Raw genomic sequence first — 17,847 nt, forward strand, 5'->3', positions numbered from 1 at the left:
TGAGTTAACACCCCATCCAGACGAATAGTCAAGATTGATTCATCAGTTTTTCCAGTGGAATTCACTGATAATTGCATTTCATTCCTGTGCTCGACTGTTTGCCAGACGAGGGTATAAAACGAAAATCTCAGCGATGCTTCCACGTGTTGCTATGTTCGCTGTGGATGTGGCTGATCCCTTTTTCATTTCCTTCCAGGCCTTTTCTGGGAACACCAATGCAGACAGTGTCGTGTACTATAAGCTCCAGCATTCCATTAAAGCCCGATTCCTTCGTTTTGTGCCTCTAGACTGGAATCCCAACGGCAGGATTGGGATGCGCATCGAGGTGTACGGATGCACGTACAGTAAGTTTATTTCTGAGTCAGCTGAGGGAAATGAATCCCCATCATTGTATTTCACCGCCTAAATCACGTCTGGAATAAAAACTATTTAATAAGTTTATGTGCAACTCTGTAATTTCTGCATTAGGTGTAGATATATGATGTTTATTTTCCAGTTCTTTCTGTGTTGGAATGAATGGTGTGGACACAATCCAATTACTGATTTAACGCAGACTTTTTTTCTTTTTAATAGTCTTAAAAACTCCATCTGAACATGCTGTAATTTCTGTCTGAAGGACAAAATATGGAAAATGTTTACAGTTTTAAATATATATGGTCTTGGTTGTGAGCCAATAAAAGTACAGCTAGACAGACCCACAAATACACAATGAAGGATACTTCAAAGTTGTTATATATTTAAGGGGTACTTTTAGAATTATTTTTGTGCTATTAATAACTGACATAAGCCTTTGGAAGACAATTGTTATGGGTTTATTGATCTGCTGGACAGTGTAAATCTTACTGATGTCTTCCTGTTATAATTTTTTATGCCCGGACTTCTTAAAAAAGTCCTTTTAGTAAGTTGTTTGCTACTTTTTATTCTCCAGATCTTTTCTCCGTGATGGAAACAGAATTTATTTTAAGCAACCTCTTTAATTTTTTTTTTTTTGCATATTTTGATATATTGTTATTTGTAGGATTTTTTTTTTTTCAGCTTCTATAATTAAGGTATGCTTTTCATGGTTGATCTCTTCTGAATGCTCTCCATACATCTGTTTTCTATTTCTATTCATTAGTATCTGACTTAAAGTGAACATCAGCAAAACACATCTCTGGGCTTTCTACCTTAAACTTGACTTTGTAAACCCAATAAAAGACCACGAACTAGGAATATTGAAAATTTCAATCTGGATGCAGGAGAATAGTTCAATGCAGAATTTAGGTAAACTTCCTCATCCCAGAAAACAGATTCCTCATGCCAGTAGAAGTTCTCAAACAAAATTCCTCAGTGACATCTGCCTAGGGACTGGGGACATGACTTATGATTTCTGGAACAACTTAATGTAACCGAGAACTGTGGTCAAGACCACAGGACAAAATATGTTCAAGTAACTAAAAAAAAAAAAAAAACAAACCACACAGAATAAGCAGTTAAAATAAGTTAAAATATTTTTGTTTGGTCATTAAATATCTTTGAGAAAGATTATATTTATCTCAGTGTTTTACTTCTTTGGTACAGGATCCGTCCTATAAGTAGCTTCTGGAAACAAATCAACTGTAGTTACCTTCTAAGATTAGGATGAATTTAAAATGAATATTTACTTCATCCATTATTCACTATAATTTGTACCTAAAGAACATGATGGTGTTAAAAATAATGTAAACTTTTTTTAAGCTGGTTAAGATTTTATCTGAATTAGTGATATTGCATGTTCTAGAAGTGCTTATTTTTCCTATGTATAAGTGCTTTCATTCCAAATGAATTGCAGACTCTTATCATCTCTATATTTATTTTGAACATCTAAAATAACCACGTGGTTTTAGAAGTTCAATTCAGTGGTTGCTGGTGAAGACAAACCAGGTGATTATAGTCTTATAGTTCTAAAATATATTTAAATTTAAATATATTTAAAAAGTTAAAGCATTAATTCTTTCTCTCCAGTCCTTTTCTCCATTTATCAGGCACAATTAGGACATGTAGTTATTGTTACAGTAATTATGTCTGACTCTTTCTGAATGGCTACTTTTCAAGGAGGAACCAGCAAATAAAGAAAAACAGAAATGCCTATAATTCCTACCTTAATTTTGATTCACACTTCCACATTTCCCATTTTCTCATCCTTCCCTTTAGGGAGCTCTCACTTGGTCTTATATTGTAAGAGTAAACAACTCTCTTTTCATTTCCACCAAGTATGTTAAATATGTTCTGTATTCAAGTGCAAAAGCACTAATTTCTTCCCTCAGTCTTTTCTGTTGCAAATTACACAACTAAAAGTAAACTTGCTAGAATATAGGAAGTTGATCTCACATTTTTCCATGCATGAAAAAATGCATGACTGCTACATCCTAAAGAAGTTATTTCTATCTTAGGGAAGTAATAGTTACAGGACAAATGTTGGCACTGCTTACAGTTTGCTTCCAGTCAACTACCTGCTCTGAATAACCCAGCCTAGCATCCTCAGAAATTTTGTTTCCCCTTTAATTACAGTTTCAGTGAGGCTTAGTAATATTCATGGTAGATGTCTACGGGATAAAGCAGATTATTGTGAGTTTTGTTTCCTTTTTTCCTTTTTTTTATACACGACTCCTCTGTTTAGATAAAATTTTTAGGTGTTTGGAAAACATAAATCCAGACAAGTCCTTCCATTATTTTTTTTTACTCCCATTCTGCAGTCTTTTTCATGTAAAAAAGGAAGAATGATGTTTTATACCTCCAGGTGTTCTACCTTACTTCACGTGGACTGATAAAATCTGCTTGTGTCTTGACTACACTGCAAACACTCTGTGCTGAACCCCACCCCAAAATCCATCTCTGCCTGATAGTTCCTCTTTACTGTGTGCAAAAGAGAATGATGAATCTCTACAGACATTCCCTGTGTCTTGTTCCCGAAATGTCAGATTGTGACAATTAATAAAACACAAGCTATGGCCTGGCACTAAAAAGAGGATATTAGGAATGTCTTTGGCTTACTCTTTTCTCTCTTCATTACGACACTCTCATTTCATCCTCTGAAAACCACTAGTCTAAAAACAAACAAACAAACAAACAAAACATTTTGGAGTTTTAGTTTGGATGGTTTGTTGTTTTTCTTCATAATGCAGAAAGATGGATTTAAATGTGAAAATGGGAAATGTATAAAATTGTAGAAGAAAGGTAACTGGAAACTAAATGCAGACTGCACATTAAGAACTGTTAGATGTGGTGCTCACCTAACAACAAGCACTGTGGATACACAAACCCTCTTCCACTGTTCTCTAACACTTAATTGTATTGTGGATTTTTGAGAATTCCCTTCCTGGCTGAAATGCTTAAAATAGCACAGTTATATCAGTCAGAATTGACATCACAACCTCTTCATAACTGGAATAATGGCCAAACAGTTTGCATTGTTTTAAACTTGTTTTTTTTTTTTCCTGTAGAACATTAACATTAATTTCAATTGATTTAAAGATTAAAAAAAAAAAAAAAAAGTAGTTTTCCAAAAAAAGGTATTTCAACTAAAATTTTTGCTCAGTGTCACTAGAACTCTTGGTCCTATGGCATGGGAGGGGGATTACAGAGTTTTCAGGTTCTCAGAGGCATTTCATGGTTTCCAAAGTTATTTTCACAGTATACTAAGGATTTAGGTTACATTAATTTGAGAAAGACAATTTAGAAGTGGTAAAAACAAAAGCTGAGTGTTCATAAAGCAAAACAGCCTGATTTATTTTCCTTATTTACAATAATAGAGTACAGAAAACTGATGCAGAGGGATGTTGAAGTCCAGCAACTAGTAGAAGCTGTGAGTAGTTGACAAATATGAGAGGAAAATGTTATTTGCCCGTATTGTCTCAATCAAAAAAAATTCTACTGTTATCAGTACCTACTTAGAATATATCAAGTTAGATAGTTTGATAAATAACAATTATCAAGTTGTCTGTTGAAATCTTTATTGAAGCTATTCTACTTGACATTCATTATTTTAATTCAACATTAATTAATGTTTTTATTGTCCACATTCATTCAGTAACATAATTAAGTAGAATAGTCAATCTAGGACTCATATTTAGGTAGAATGCCATATTTATTCATTGTGTATTTGGTAAATGAATTCTTCATTATCAAGATATGAAGGAAAATAAATAAAACCATATTTAAAAACATAGCTGCATTCACTTGACAGGAGGTTTTTGAAAATTGAATATAAACTACTAACTTTAAGTACTGTAATTAATTTGAATTCAGTTCATTTCCATGCTGACAATACGGAGAAGTATTTTTAGTGAAGTTACATAAATATAATATATGTGATATAAATAGATAATGGGTTTCCCTTGACTTGCAAGAAGTCAACCAGTCAGTTGAAAAATAACTTCGTATTTTATTGAGAGACCTTTACAACTTCATCCATTTCACAAATGTATTTTTCAAGGGTAATTACCTTTTCCTTCTTTCCATATGAACTGTGAATACTCTATGAGCTTTTTATGATGTTACCAGCTCTTTTGTGTGAGTCTCACTGCATGTGTACTGATTTTTGACAAATACTCTTCTATATAATTGGGATAAAATCATTTGGCCCTTTCCCTTCCCTACAATTTACTGGGCACAGGTGGCTCTAGAGGTATCAGTGGTGGGACTTCACATCATATTGAAGTAAAGTGCAACTGTTTCTTTTAGGCACAGCGTTATACATTGCCTTTCATTTCTTTGCTTCTAGGGTCTGAGGTGGTTGGCTTTGATGGGAAAAGTTGTCTCATTTACACATTAAATCAAAAACTCACGAATGCACTGAAAGATGTGATTTCTCTGAAGTTTAAGACCATGCAAAGTGATGGAATTCTCCTCCACAGAGAAGGAAAAAATGGAGACCACATCACCCTGGAATTAACTAAAGGGAAACTGTTCCTGCTCATTAATTTAGGTAACAGCTACAGTTTCATAAAGTCTAACATAGTTATTAGTTGTTATTTAACTACAACTTTTAAACTGTAAAGTGGATTTTAGAATATGATAAACTGGTGGTATACATTTGAATAATTATATTTTTTAATGAAATTAATAGTTTCTATTTTTCTTCCTTCAAGGTGATACTAAAACTCATCCTTCTGATGCCCAAATTAATATTACCCTGGGCAGCCTTTTGGATGATCAACACTGGCATTCTGTTCTCATTGAACACTTTAACAATCAAGTAAACTTTACAGTGGATAAACACACTCATCATTTTCATGCAAAAGGAGAATTCAGTTCTTTGGACCTTGATTATGAGGTGTGAAAATTACCTTTTCTTTATTTCATTTATTACCTTTGTTATGCAGATGAAGTGAAACAGGCAAAGGAGATAGAGCATAGGAGGTTTGTAGGCTTTAGGGATTTTCTGTCACCTAAAGGAATGAATCAAAGAAAAAGAGATTTCTTAGAGTACTAATACTCCACTAGACTAGTAACTCAGTATTTTCAGAAGACCATCTTTTTCATCTCAGAATTCATTATTTTAATATTTTTGTTTCAGTAGGTTTGCCAATGTGATAAGTAGTTCATTCATTATAAACAATGAATGAGACCCAACTCAAGGTTATTATTTTATTAATAATAATGTAATTAATATAAAGCTTGATGAAAATTACAATGAGTCAGCATAAAACCATCTTAGAAATGTTTATATTAAGACTTAAATCCCTATTAGATCTGAAAAATATACTGTGAAAAAGTCTTGCTTAAACAAATGGTATATTCATGAAAAGGAGTAGATGTAATTTGCTGTGAAGTCTTCCCACCTATTGTTAAAAACACCAATATTTCACAGTTGTAATATGATGACTGACTTCTTTATGTTTGCTCTTATCCTGTTTGTTGGATGAGAGAATGAGAGACAGCAGAGTGTCTGGAACCTGCAGACTTTATTGTACTCATTCCGTTTTTTAAGCAGTTTAGAGGAAGATTTCATGCTGTTCCATGACTGCAGTATCTCCTTTCAAAAATATCTGCTTAGAATTTCTTAATGTAAATCACAATATCAAAGTTTGGATGATCATACCAATTAAAAAATAAAGTAACTGCTTGGCAAATCGATATATTTTACTAAATCAATACATATTGTGAATTAAATTTTCCTCTCTTCTACATGCTATAGTTTGAAGTTTGTGTTACCAACGCAAGTAAAAAGAAAGTATTAAAACTTTCAAAAAAGAACAAAATACTGCATTTAAAATTGCTTCTCTGACTATAAGAGTTTCTAAATTTAATAACTTAATGTATGATATATTTGATTTGGGGGCTTTTTTGGTAAGAAGATTTTAAAAAATAAGTAAAATTTCAAAATTAGAACATACATAGTTAAACTGACCTTTCATACAATGTTACCTGGAAGAGCTTTAAAATGAGTGAGCTCAAAAGTTCACTTACTGGCATCCTGTTTCTGGTGGTACTCAAGAGTAGAAACATAACTGAGGTCACCCTCATGGCAATGCTTTGCTGAAATAATTTACTGCTTTCTAACAGCTTCTGCCTCAGGGACTTCTTTAGACAGAGAGATATGCTTGAATTTATTAGCTCTCAATGGATTTTTATTAAATCTTCCCGTCTCTTTCTGAAACTAAATATTCCTACAGCACCACACCAAGGAACTGCCAAGGTGTTTTGAAAGGGGAAAAAGCACCTCCTTTCATTTGTTTTGAATGTGCCCTAGAATAATTTCATTTGATGCACTCTTGTTGCCTATTATGATAGTTTTATGATGTGCACAGGGTGGAGAAGTCAGGCTCAAATTTCCTAAAGAATTGTTGATAATTTTCACACTGTTCTGCACTGTCTGCATATTCTTGGCCTTGTTGTTCTTCTCCTGGGTTTTGCAGCTGTAATGGACCCTGAAAACTGATGTAAACCACTGTTAAGAGACATCCTCAGAAGAAAAAAAAAAACACCAACATTTCAGAATAATTTTGTAGGTACATATGACTTGATATAGCCTAATTTTTTATTATCTTTTTCTTTTAATCTGTAAATGTGATAAAATGAAGTAGCCAAGAAGCAGCAGATTCATTATTGTCCAGTCTTTGACTTCTACCCTTAAATTATAGTCAACTTCTTTCCATAAAAAATTACTTAATAGTATCATTGATTTTTCTTCTCTTTCTAAGCTCAGCTTTGGAGGGATCCCAGTGCCTGGAAAATCAGGGACATTATCACGCAGGAACTTTCATGGGTGTTTTGAAAATATTTATTATAATGAAGTGAACATTATTGACCTGGCCAGGAGGCATAAACCTCAGATCTACTTTGTGGTAAGATATTCAGAGTCAAGAAAGAATAAATAAGCAAAATAGAGAAAAAGACCACAGCCACTTTCATATTTAATCTGTTAACACACATATCTGGTGAAATCTACTTTATGTAATGGAAGAAAAATCAAGTAATCAGCTAGTTGGGCTATTTTTCGTTGGTGGGTTTAATGTATTTATTGTGACACAGCCAAGAGTTACATTATCAAAATCTGTTACAGAAGCTGTTCCAACACCAAACCAAATTTTCTCTGTGTTACAAAAGGTTTCCTAGAAATTTTACTAAATCCTTTGTTGTTGATTTTGATTTGGTGGTTTGTTTTTTCTTTCCCAGTAGTACAAGGGTCATCTCTAAGTGTGATATTTATTTATCTAGTAGCAGGAAATGCAGAGATATTACAGAAATCAGCTCAAAACAATTAACAAAATATTAATTGCTTTCAAGAGCAATTAATTGTATTTTGGCTTGCATTTCAATTCAGAATATGAATAATCAAATCTGGTTCTCTATCCTAGAGAAAATCAATGACAGGGATCTCTTCTCATGTGAAACTTGAATATTTTGAATTGTTGTGCTATTTTCAAAATTGTTTAGGAGATGTTTTATAATGTAAATATTCCAGAAAGTATCTATGTTACCACAGAAGCCTTGACAAATAGAGATTTTGCTTGTGGAATCTGCAAAAGGCAAGTTTTTAGTGTTTAACAAAGTTTATTAATCTGATGACTGCTTTTTCACTAGGGGTCAGTTCATCTGACAATTCATTTCTCACAGCTGAGTTCATAAGACACAGCTTTTACTTATTTGTATATTTTCCTTGAGGAAAATGAAAACAGATAATCTCTAATACCTTGCCATGCCAGGGACTAGTGAGTATTTTTTTAAAAATTGATTTTAAAACTTTACTAAGTGGTCAAAATTTTATGTATGATCAGAAGTTTAAACCCTCTTTGTGTTGAATAGAAGTCAAGTGTGTTTTAAATTCCAAAGACATTAATCTTTAGTAACCATTTGAACAGAACAAATTAGTTATAGGTCAAATGGCACCAGAGAGTCATTAGATCAACGTTCATTTTGTATTATTATCAAGCATCATAAAGTATTAACTGACACCAGATGCAAAAATTGCATTATTTCTGTTCCAGATTTCTTATCTACATCATTCTGGACAAGTTAATCTCAAAGAACTCAATCACAAGTTTACCTAAGAAAGGTAAACTTTTGTGTTCCTTTCAGAAGGAGCACAAAATAAAAGCTAGGTGCCTAAACCCAGCTCATGGTCTAGTCCACATGGGGCTGTTTGCTCCTGATTTATGAAGTATGTGTTTCACATTTGTAAGTAGCAGGAGTTTGTAGGTGGAATTTTTCGGTTTGTGGAAACAAATATTGGAGTTATTGTACATCTCCAATTACATTAATTTGGAAAAACCTGCGTCTTGGTCTGGCACAATGTTTTTTTTTCTTAAATTTAAACAATCAGTGTCAAGCTCAACATTTTTCTCTGCATACAGGCATTTAGACCCCTGTAAGTATTTACATACTTATGTGTAAGTGGCATTTTATAAGTGGCATTTTTTCTGACATCCAGAGATTTGTCAAGTCCCAGATGCTTCCTGAGGCTGAGCCAAACTAGAAACAAGGCAACTAACTCCTGAAGTACCATTAAATCAACCATGTGATTTAGGAATAAATGAAGGCAGATAAATCTATTTTCTGGTCAAACAGCTACATAAACTTTACCCAAAGTGTTGATGTTCATATTTGATTTTTAGACTAGTGCATTCAAACATTGTATTCGCCATGTTTTGAAACTTTGCAGTTTCCGCAGAAAAATTCTCACAGCTCTTCCCAATGTTTCATTTCTTCCTAGGGCAACGTGTCTTTCTCATGTTTAGAGCCACAGGTGGTTCCTGTTACATTCCTGAGCTCCAGCAGTTACCTGGCACTGCCAGGCATGGCAGGGCAAGACGAGGTGTTTGCCAGCTTCCAGTTTCGCACTTGGAACAAGGAGGGACTTCTGTTATCCAGCAAACTGCACCGGTCTTCAGGTGGTTTCCTCTTATACCTGAGTGATGGGAAAGTTAAAATCAGTCTTCATAAACCAGGAAGAGTGCTGAGTGACATCGCTGCAGGTAACAGAAACGAAACAAAAAGAAATCCGAGGCTCCAAAGTATAAAAAAATATCTTAATGAAAAGTCATTTGAATTAGTACCTCCATTCTTGACTTGTTTTTGTGGTTAGTGTGTGTGCAACTACGCTTTACTTGTGTGAATTGTAAACCCAGTTCTTTCTAAACACTTTCTTTTCTCTCAACCATATTTATTCTTCTTTTCCCCATGAACGAGTAGCAATTACTTGCAATAATGTTGAATGAAAAACTGACTTCTCAGCTTAACCTGCATATTGTATGTACAGCTCATGTGTATAATCTGGGAAAATTAAGCAGCTTCATCAGTTGCGAAGTGTAAGCAACTTAATCACTTATTCTGTCAAGCTAAGACATTAGGATGTTTTTCACCATTTGTCAGTGCCTTCACAAGGTATCAAGTAACTATTTTTTCTACAAAGGTACACATCACTATAAATATTATGTCTTTTATTTTATAGAGTTCTCAGTTGCAGAGATGTCCATTAAACAGAGACAGTGCATGTGCAATACTAAATTGTGTCTGAGAAAGCTAAGGCAAAAAAATTAAAAAAAAAAAGGAGAACTCGAGGAAACTGAAACCTCAGAGCTAAAGGGTCACTTTTGTAGTTAATTTTGTGACATATGAGAGCAGGACAGAGCTGACATCATCTCTATTTTTCAGTACTTTTTAAAAGATGTTGAGGATCAGTGACATCACTATATGCCAATATTAATAGCTTCACCTATCAGCCCTTCATCAGTGGTACATGATTCCCTGACATTCCATGAGCCCTCTGAGAGTTTCTCATCCTTTATGCAAACAAATTGAATTTCGCCCTTTGCTTCTAGATGGATAAAATGATCATTTCAGAATGAGTTCTCAGACAGGAAAACTGGTACAATAGAAATTAGGTGGATAAATGAGATTACAAAGGATATATGAAGATTAAGAAATTTTAGTCTGGGATTAGAGTAGCTTCTGTATGGATGAAGATGACCAGAGTCCACTAGCTGGAGGAATATATTAGAGAAGAAAAGGTGAATTTGGATGCAGGAAAAAAAACATTTATGATATCCAAAACATTAATCCATCTTAGATTTATTTAGACCTGAACACAAGCATGTCTGTCTCATTTCATATCCACAAAGCAGATTATCAAGGAAAAGAAACCAAATTAGTTCCAGTTATCTAATGTGCACAGTGAACTCACAGGTAAAAAACAGGTAAGAAACCTCCAAACCAGTTATCATCAGTACAAACATAAGATAAGAATCCCTTAATCTTAGTTCCATGACCCTGTTTCTTATAGATTGATTTCTTACATCAATTCCTCTCACAAAATGTAGACTCCCTTGAGATGAGGGGAGGGAAGAAAGAAAGGGAAAAAAGGTTAAACATAACTCTGAAGCTCATTAGGTTTGTACAGGTGCATAATGATTAAAAGTAAAATTTTAAACCACTGATTATTTTAACTCAGAAAAAGAGTGTAAGACAGTAATGACCACAGATAATGTTGAAATTTCCATAAATGCTTTGATCCTCTTCTTGTGGGTGATAATAGGATCGGTCCTGCTATTTGTTATAATCTAAAATAACTGATGCACTAAGAGTACCATTTCAATGACAAGAGATTTCCCCAGGCTCACCATTTGAAAATGTCAATTCCTCAGTAAGAATGTCAGTGGCAGCTAATTAGTAGTGATGAATTTGGTTTTTTAGGAGCTATTTCAATTGGTGTTCAATTAGGTGATGCATGTTAAAGAAACTATTGCCATGAATTGTCATTTTAAGAGACCAGCTGAAGTGCTGACACTTTTAACAGCTTCTATTGCACATAGAGTAATTTATTGAATTTCAAAGCTGCAACACAATACATAAAATATTAGCTTAAAGCATCCCAGAATAAATTTTGACATTCTATGCTGAAACAGAATTTGATGTTCTCATGCTAGGTTAAGCTTACTGTTCATAAAGTCTAATAGGAGGAATTATGTTTGTCTTTGTGAAGGCAAAAAAAATAGTGCAAAATTATATTCTCTTCCAAAAAAGAATTTGTCTTTTCCTTGAGTTTTTGAAGTGTTTATTTTAGCACTCACTGAAGCAATTCAAGCCTGCATTTGGAGATTGAGTAATTAAATTATGGATGGCTGGACAGGTTTGCTCCCCTACAGGCAAGGAGTTATGACTTGACTTTCACATACACACACACACGTAATACTTGGTAATTAAACCAGAGCATATTTCCTTGTGCACAGTTCTTAAATTCATTATCCTGTGTTTTTTGAGAATTTTTCAACCATATAAAACCGAGGAGAATGGCATGTTAATTCACAAGTAATTAAGATATAATAAAATCTGTATCCTTCTTTTACAGATGTTACTTAATATCTTTCCTTTGTAGCCTCTTTTGCAAGCTGGTCATCAAATATTCACAAAGAAATACCATGGATTTAAAAAAAAAAAGGCATCAACCCAAAGTTAATTTGTGTTGCATGATGAGACCAAATTGAATTACAACATGTGTAAATATTAGATCTTATTACACGGTTTCCTCTATGACCCTCTATTTCTATCCAGCTTTTAATTTCTATGCAGCTTTTAATTAATTGATGTTAATTAATTAACATCAAATAATTGATATTATTGCATTTGGAGGTTATACTTCAGTCTTATCTATAAATTATTTTCTCTAATTTTTTTTGTTTGTTTCTCACTGATCTCGTGATAAATTTTATGCACTGTATTTTTATGCCATTGTTCTGCAAGATGTCCCATAGACCTTTTTTTAATATTTAGATTTAAAATTATGGAACTACTGAGAATAAATGGATATCTTGTTTAGCAGCTACTTCATTACGTACTAAAAAAAAATAAAAATAATTGCTATGTTTTCTCACTTCTGTCTGGTAAAATGTTTTTAAAACTCATGGTAGAGCACCAGAAAATATAATTTTCAGATGGAATATAGTCCATTGGCCTCCACCATTTAGATGTTGTACCACTTCATGGTTCCACACAAGCAAATTTGTAAATGTGAATTTAATCAGTACTTAAAATTAGTACTTAAAATCAGTACTTAAAAGAAGGTCTATAATAAGAACAGAGACAGAGGTTTTTTTTGTTTGTTTTTGTTGCTGTTTTTCTTTCTTCCCCCCCCCGGGATCTGTAGTGGTAGGACAAGAGGGTAACAATTTTAAACGGAAACAAACTAGATTTAGGTGTTCATAACGTTTTCACCCCTGTAAATGTTCAAGTTTGTGTTGCATGGGGTTTTGAGCAGCCTGATCCAGTAAAAGCAGTCCCCACAAAGAGCAGGGAGATTGGACTAAATGATTTTTAAAGGTCACTTCCAGCCCCAAATGCTATATGATTCTATGATTCTTTGAATTCTAAAGGGAAAAATAGTGTATTGAAGAGATATGACTGAAGAAAACATCATTCACTTGAAGTACCTCCTTGAGGCTGAGGATAAAGCAAATTGTTTAATGTTTCTTATTACATGTTCCCTAATAAATACACTGATGAAAGTATGATAGATAGAAAAAAAATGATAGAAAATGTGCGTAGGATTAATATTATCTTAAATGTATTAGAGATATCATCTAGGTGGTAGTTCATCTGAATTTTGATGCGTTTCTAGGGTTTATCTCTTGATTGTATGATGATCTTGTATTTAGGTTGTGGTAGTTAACAATCTATGGATCCTAGTTATGCTGGAATTTAGCTCTTTGAACCTTCTCATCTTTCACTTTTTATTTCCTTTCCATCTGTTCGAATGAGTCTCTTAACTGATGGACTGTTTCTGCAGCACATACAACACATTCTAGGGAGGAGCATATAAATACATGAAATTTCAAGTGGGAAATCACAGATCACAAATCACACGCACTCTGCAGTCAAGAAAAGACTTTGCATAATTCAAAGGTTGTATTCTTTGTTCTTCACTGAAAGAAGTACCTCTATTCTGAAGAATGCTCAGGAACGTGATTGACTTAAAGCACTTGTTAAAGATAATAATGTGGTTACACACTTCCCTGTTTAGAATGTATTTAATTATGTATACATAAGTGCTTTCCAGAATCAGAGCTACAGGTTTATTGCTTTGTGGTACCTTACACCTACACAGCCAGAGGTAATGAAAATTTGTGTTAGATGCTAAACTCTCAGAGTATTTTCCTGTACATGCCCAATAAAAAAGAGAGCTGAAAGAAAAATTGTCTTGTGACATTAACATGACAGCTACTGAAGCTTTTATCATCTACAGGATTTTGCTATTTTACTGTGTTTTAACATAATGACTATTTTTTATTTTAAAATAGGAAGAAATTCTTTGTAACAGTGCAGTAGAAATATGCATGATGTGTAAAATACTGTATCAGCCATCAAAATGATGTCTTAATGATAACCTCCTTAGATTGAGAGGATAGTTTTCTCAGTCATTACATTAAATGGATGTATTACAGATAATTAGGGGCATTACTACAGTAAGGCTTATTCACTGAAGTACTTTTATTTTTTATTTGTCAAATGTGAAGCAAGGTTCTGTCTTGACAAAAGACACTTGTGCTTATTAATTCTTTTTCAATTCGCTTTCACTTGGAGATTTTATGTGGGCTATGATTGCTCTGCCAGTCCCTCCTCCTTTCAAGACTGTAACACTTAGGTAGTTTAACAAATAGTGGAAGTCTACACTTAATTTATTTAATATTGACTTTTAAATTTCATTTCCAGGTGCTGGATTAAACGATGGCCAGTGGCATTCTGTCTCTCTCTCTGTCAAAAGGAGTCGTATCAGTGTGACAGTGGACAGTGATGTGACCTCATCTGCTCATGCCTCCACACCTCTGCAAATTTTTTCAGGAGATGTTTTCTACTTTGGAGGTGAAATATGTTGCTTATTTATGTTTGCAATATCCCACACATCTAATCAAATTACAAGAACTGTTTTGTTTGCCTCAAGTCTTCTTTGCCTAGCTTGGTTATCTTTCAAAGGGTCTGGGTTTTTTTCAGATGCTGTTACGATGTTGTGAGTTTCTGTTTGCTTAAAATTTTACCATGTTGGCTAGAATAAATCACCATCCTATATCCTTGGTCACTTTTTAGATCATCATAACTTGCATCATGCTCTGATAATTGAATATAGTCTGGCTGGCAACCAAAAAGACACACAAAGATTTATTGTTTTGTTGAATAAATTTTTTTGAGAATCTTCCGCTGGGATTACCTCAAGTTTTCACCTTAAGTGAATGTTTACTTACCTGTGCAAATATCCTCTTTATATGATAGACTCTTTTATCTTTTTTTTTAACAGAGTGACACAACTTTTCTATGTTTGAAGAATATAATTTGTACCTAAAAAAATGACACTTAGCTATCTCCATTTTGTCATTTTGTCATTAATGACGTGTTGTAACTGATAGAGTTGAGCAGGTTGTTATATATAATTCTATTGAGAATGGACTACATAATAGCAATGATAAACAGCATCTGAGTGCATTATTCAATACCAGACTAATGCTTCAACTATTTATTAACAAATCTCAAATTTCTGAGAAAGCTGAAGAATGTATGCAAACCAAATGAGTATTGACCAAGTCATTTTCCACAGATCACTTCCCTTGAAAGAATAGGTTTTGAATAAATTCTGTGCTCACAAGCAGACTCCAAGTACAGTAACTGCTACATGAACATCCACATGACTTTTTGCATCTGGCATCTACAGTTCTCTACTAAAGATACCTTGAATAGTGCCTTCTGTGTTGCTTCTGGTTCCCAAATCTCTGATCAGGTGATTATCCCCATTGCGGGGTTGATGACACAGGTGAACAGATCAGGAGGGATGTGGGCAGTTACAAAGAGCACCATTATTCCATTAAGTTATACAAGGACATTCGTATTTGTCTTTTGTAATTCCAAGAACACTGAAAGTACTGTCTGTCTACCCCTCAGATTCTCTGATTTCAGCCTTATAGCTGAATCTGCAGCTTGTGCACATCATACAAAGTTTGGGAATACTAGTAGTGGGTTTGTGAGTTTACAAAAATTGTTTATTAAAACGTTATGGCACATAATACTGTCGAAATGTAGATAATGAATATTGGCTTTCTTTCTAAGTTTATACGAATATTTACCACGTTTCTGTGTGCTGGCTGTTAAAAATAGGAGTATCAGCCTTCCAGGAGAGATGTCCTGGGGACATGGTGATTAGTTTACCTGTTTTAATGAATAAGAAGTATGCAGGAAACATGTATGCTTAACTAGGAAAATGTGTAATAAACATAGAAATACTTTGATGTTATATCAGCAAATTTCTATTCCTGCTATCATCAAGGATCTACAACCTCTCTAATTCATGGAATGATAAGTCATTGCAACTATAATGGAAAATGGGACTATTTAATATTGCAATAAGCAATGTAAATTTCATGATTAAAGGATTTATTCTTATCTTTAATACCCAGTCTACAATTATAAAGAAACACAATTTCATTAACATTAATGGTATTGTCTTTTCTCTAACAGAACCAGAAGACAAATTTGAAAAGAGAGACACCGAGAAAAATATCTGAGACAGAATTTTGTAAAATACCTAATTGTAAATGATATATAAACTTTTTTACTGCTTTCTCTGTCCTTTTTTATTTGTTTTTTATAAATATGAACTCCACTGGAAGTTCCTCATTCTTAAACGAACATCATATTTTTCACCATAAATGAAAGAATTTATGTTACCATTCAATTGTAGAAAGCTATAAAGCACATAGTTAGACCTATAATTGATTTGTTTAACTGTGTGTGGTACTGGAAACTTACTGTGTTCTTATGTGGACTTTTGCAAGTCCTTGGATTTGTTGTTCTTAAAGCAGTATATCAACTAGATAATGAATATTTTCCTGTAGAAAGGTTATAATTACTTTGAACAGTTTGGTTCCTCAACAGAATAAAACACACTGTAAACTTACTGAGATGTTAAATTTAGGGTTTAGTTCATTTTCCAAGTTATATTTCTCAAAAAGATATCTATACTATTTAGGTTGTTGTACACTCATTTGAATATATTTACTAGTTTCCACTGTCATTTTGTTTTTCTGTATCATAAACCTCTGCACTGCCTTTACAGGATTTCAAAAGTACCCATTAGCTCTGTGAAACAAAGAAGTGTCTTAAAACTCACTTCTTCCTAACATCATGAAACAAGGTCTTCAAAGCTCTGAACCAGAGGGCAGTATTGTTTGACTAAGATCAAAGGATGACCCTTGCCCATCATTCCAGAAGCCATACTATCCCTTGGAAGAAGTCCAAAATAAAACTCTTTTAAGCATTTGTAGTGCAGTGTTTAGCTGCCACTGGGAAAAACTGCTCGATGGATATGGTTTAAATCAAGTCAGGATCAAAGCAATTTATTGATTTATTAACAGTACTTAATTAGTGAACAGTGAACAGTGCTTAATTAGGCAATCAGTGAGCAAGGCATTTTGGGGGCAGCAAGGCAATAGATAAGCCACAATATTAGGTACTTACAGACTGCTATTCAAAGGTTGAACTGGACATTCAGATGTTATGTAGTCTAACCCTCTGTTCTGCACAAGCCTGATTAGATCAGAGGTACAGGGCTCTGAACAGCTCAGGATGGAAATCGCAAGACTTCTCTGGGCAAACCATTCTCATATTGACCACCTTCACAGTGAAAACACTTGTTGCTCGTGTCTGATCAGAATTTGCCAGCTTTTGATTTTGTCCTTTGCCTGTTGTCCCATCACTGTGCACTTTTGAAAGTGGTCTTGCTCTATCTCCTCTGTGTCATCTTATCAGATGGCTTTATCTTCTTAAGGCTGAGCAGGCCCAGGTCTTTCAGCCTCTCCTCGTAAGTACCTTCAGCTTCCCAGCTGTCTTGGAACCCTCCAGTGGCCTCATTCCAGGACATTGATGTCTTTCCTGTGCTGGGCAGCCCAGAACTACAGCACTCCACTTATGGTCTCACAAGTGCCATATAGAGGGAAGGACCACTTCCCCAGATTTGCTGACTGCGCTCTTGATAATACATCCCAGAAGTTCATTGGCCTGCTGTGATGCAAGGGCACGTTCCTGGCTCGTGATCTGTTCAGTGGTCTCTGGGACCCCAGACCTGTCTCTGAGCAGTTATCCTCCAGCTTGGATAGTTACATGGACTTGTTCCATCTCAGATTAAAAACCTTGATCTTGTTCTTGCTGAATTTCATGGCATTCCTGTCACCTTGTTTTTCCAGCCCACCCAGGTCCCTCTGAGCTGTAGCCCTGCTTGCCAACATTTGATCCCTGCCCCCAATTTGGTATCAGTCACAGGCTTGCTGAAAGTTTACTCTGTCTCGTCACCAAGGTCATTAATGAAGATATTAAACAGTGTGAGTACCTACTGACCTCTGAAGAACCTTC

The 17,847-nt window shown here is 34.3% G+C and overlaps 1 protein-coding gene across 2 annotated transcripts in view; it reads left to right on the forward strand.

The window, feature by feature from the left end:
- CNTNAP3C (contactin associated protein like 3C) overlaps positions 1–17,847 on the forward strand; it is a 200,573-nt gene that overhangs the window by 129,657 nt on the left and 53,069 nt on the right. For both annotated transcript variants that reach the window (XM_029965411.1, XM_029965412.1), the window contains exons 4-9: positions 197–344; positions 4,742–4,945; positions 5,109–5,293; positions 7,164–7,307; positions 9,176–9,437; positions 14,167–14,316. In XM_029965411.1, coding sequence (XP_029821271.1) covers positions 197–344; positions 4,742–4,945; positions 5,109–5,293; positions 7,164–7,307; positions 9,176–9,437; positions 14,167–14,316 — 1,093 coding nt within the window. The remainder of the gene's footprint in view (positions 1–196; positions 345–4,741; positions 4,946–5,108; positions 5,294–7,163; positions 7,308–9,175; positions 9,438–14,166; positions 14,317–17,847) is intronic.

The sequence above is a fragment of the Manacus vitellinus genome, unplaced genomic scaffold (genome assembly GCF_001715985.3).
Source record: "Manacus vitellinus isolate BGI_N305 unplaced genomic scaffold, ASM171598v3 scaffold_9_pilon, whole genome shotgun sequence".
NCBI lineage: Eukaryota > Metazoa > Chordata > Aves > Passeriformes > Pipridae > Manacus > Manacus vitellinus.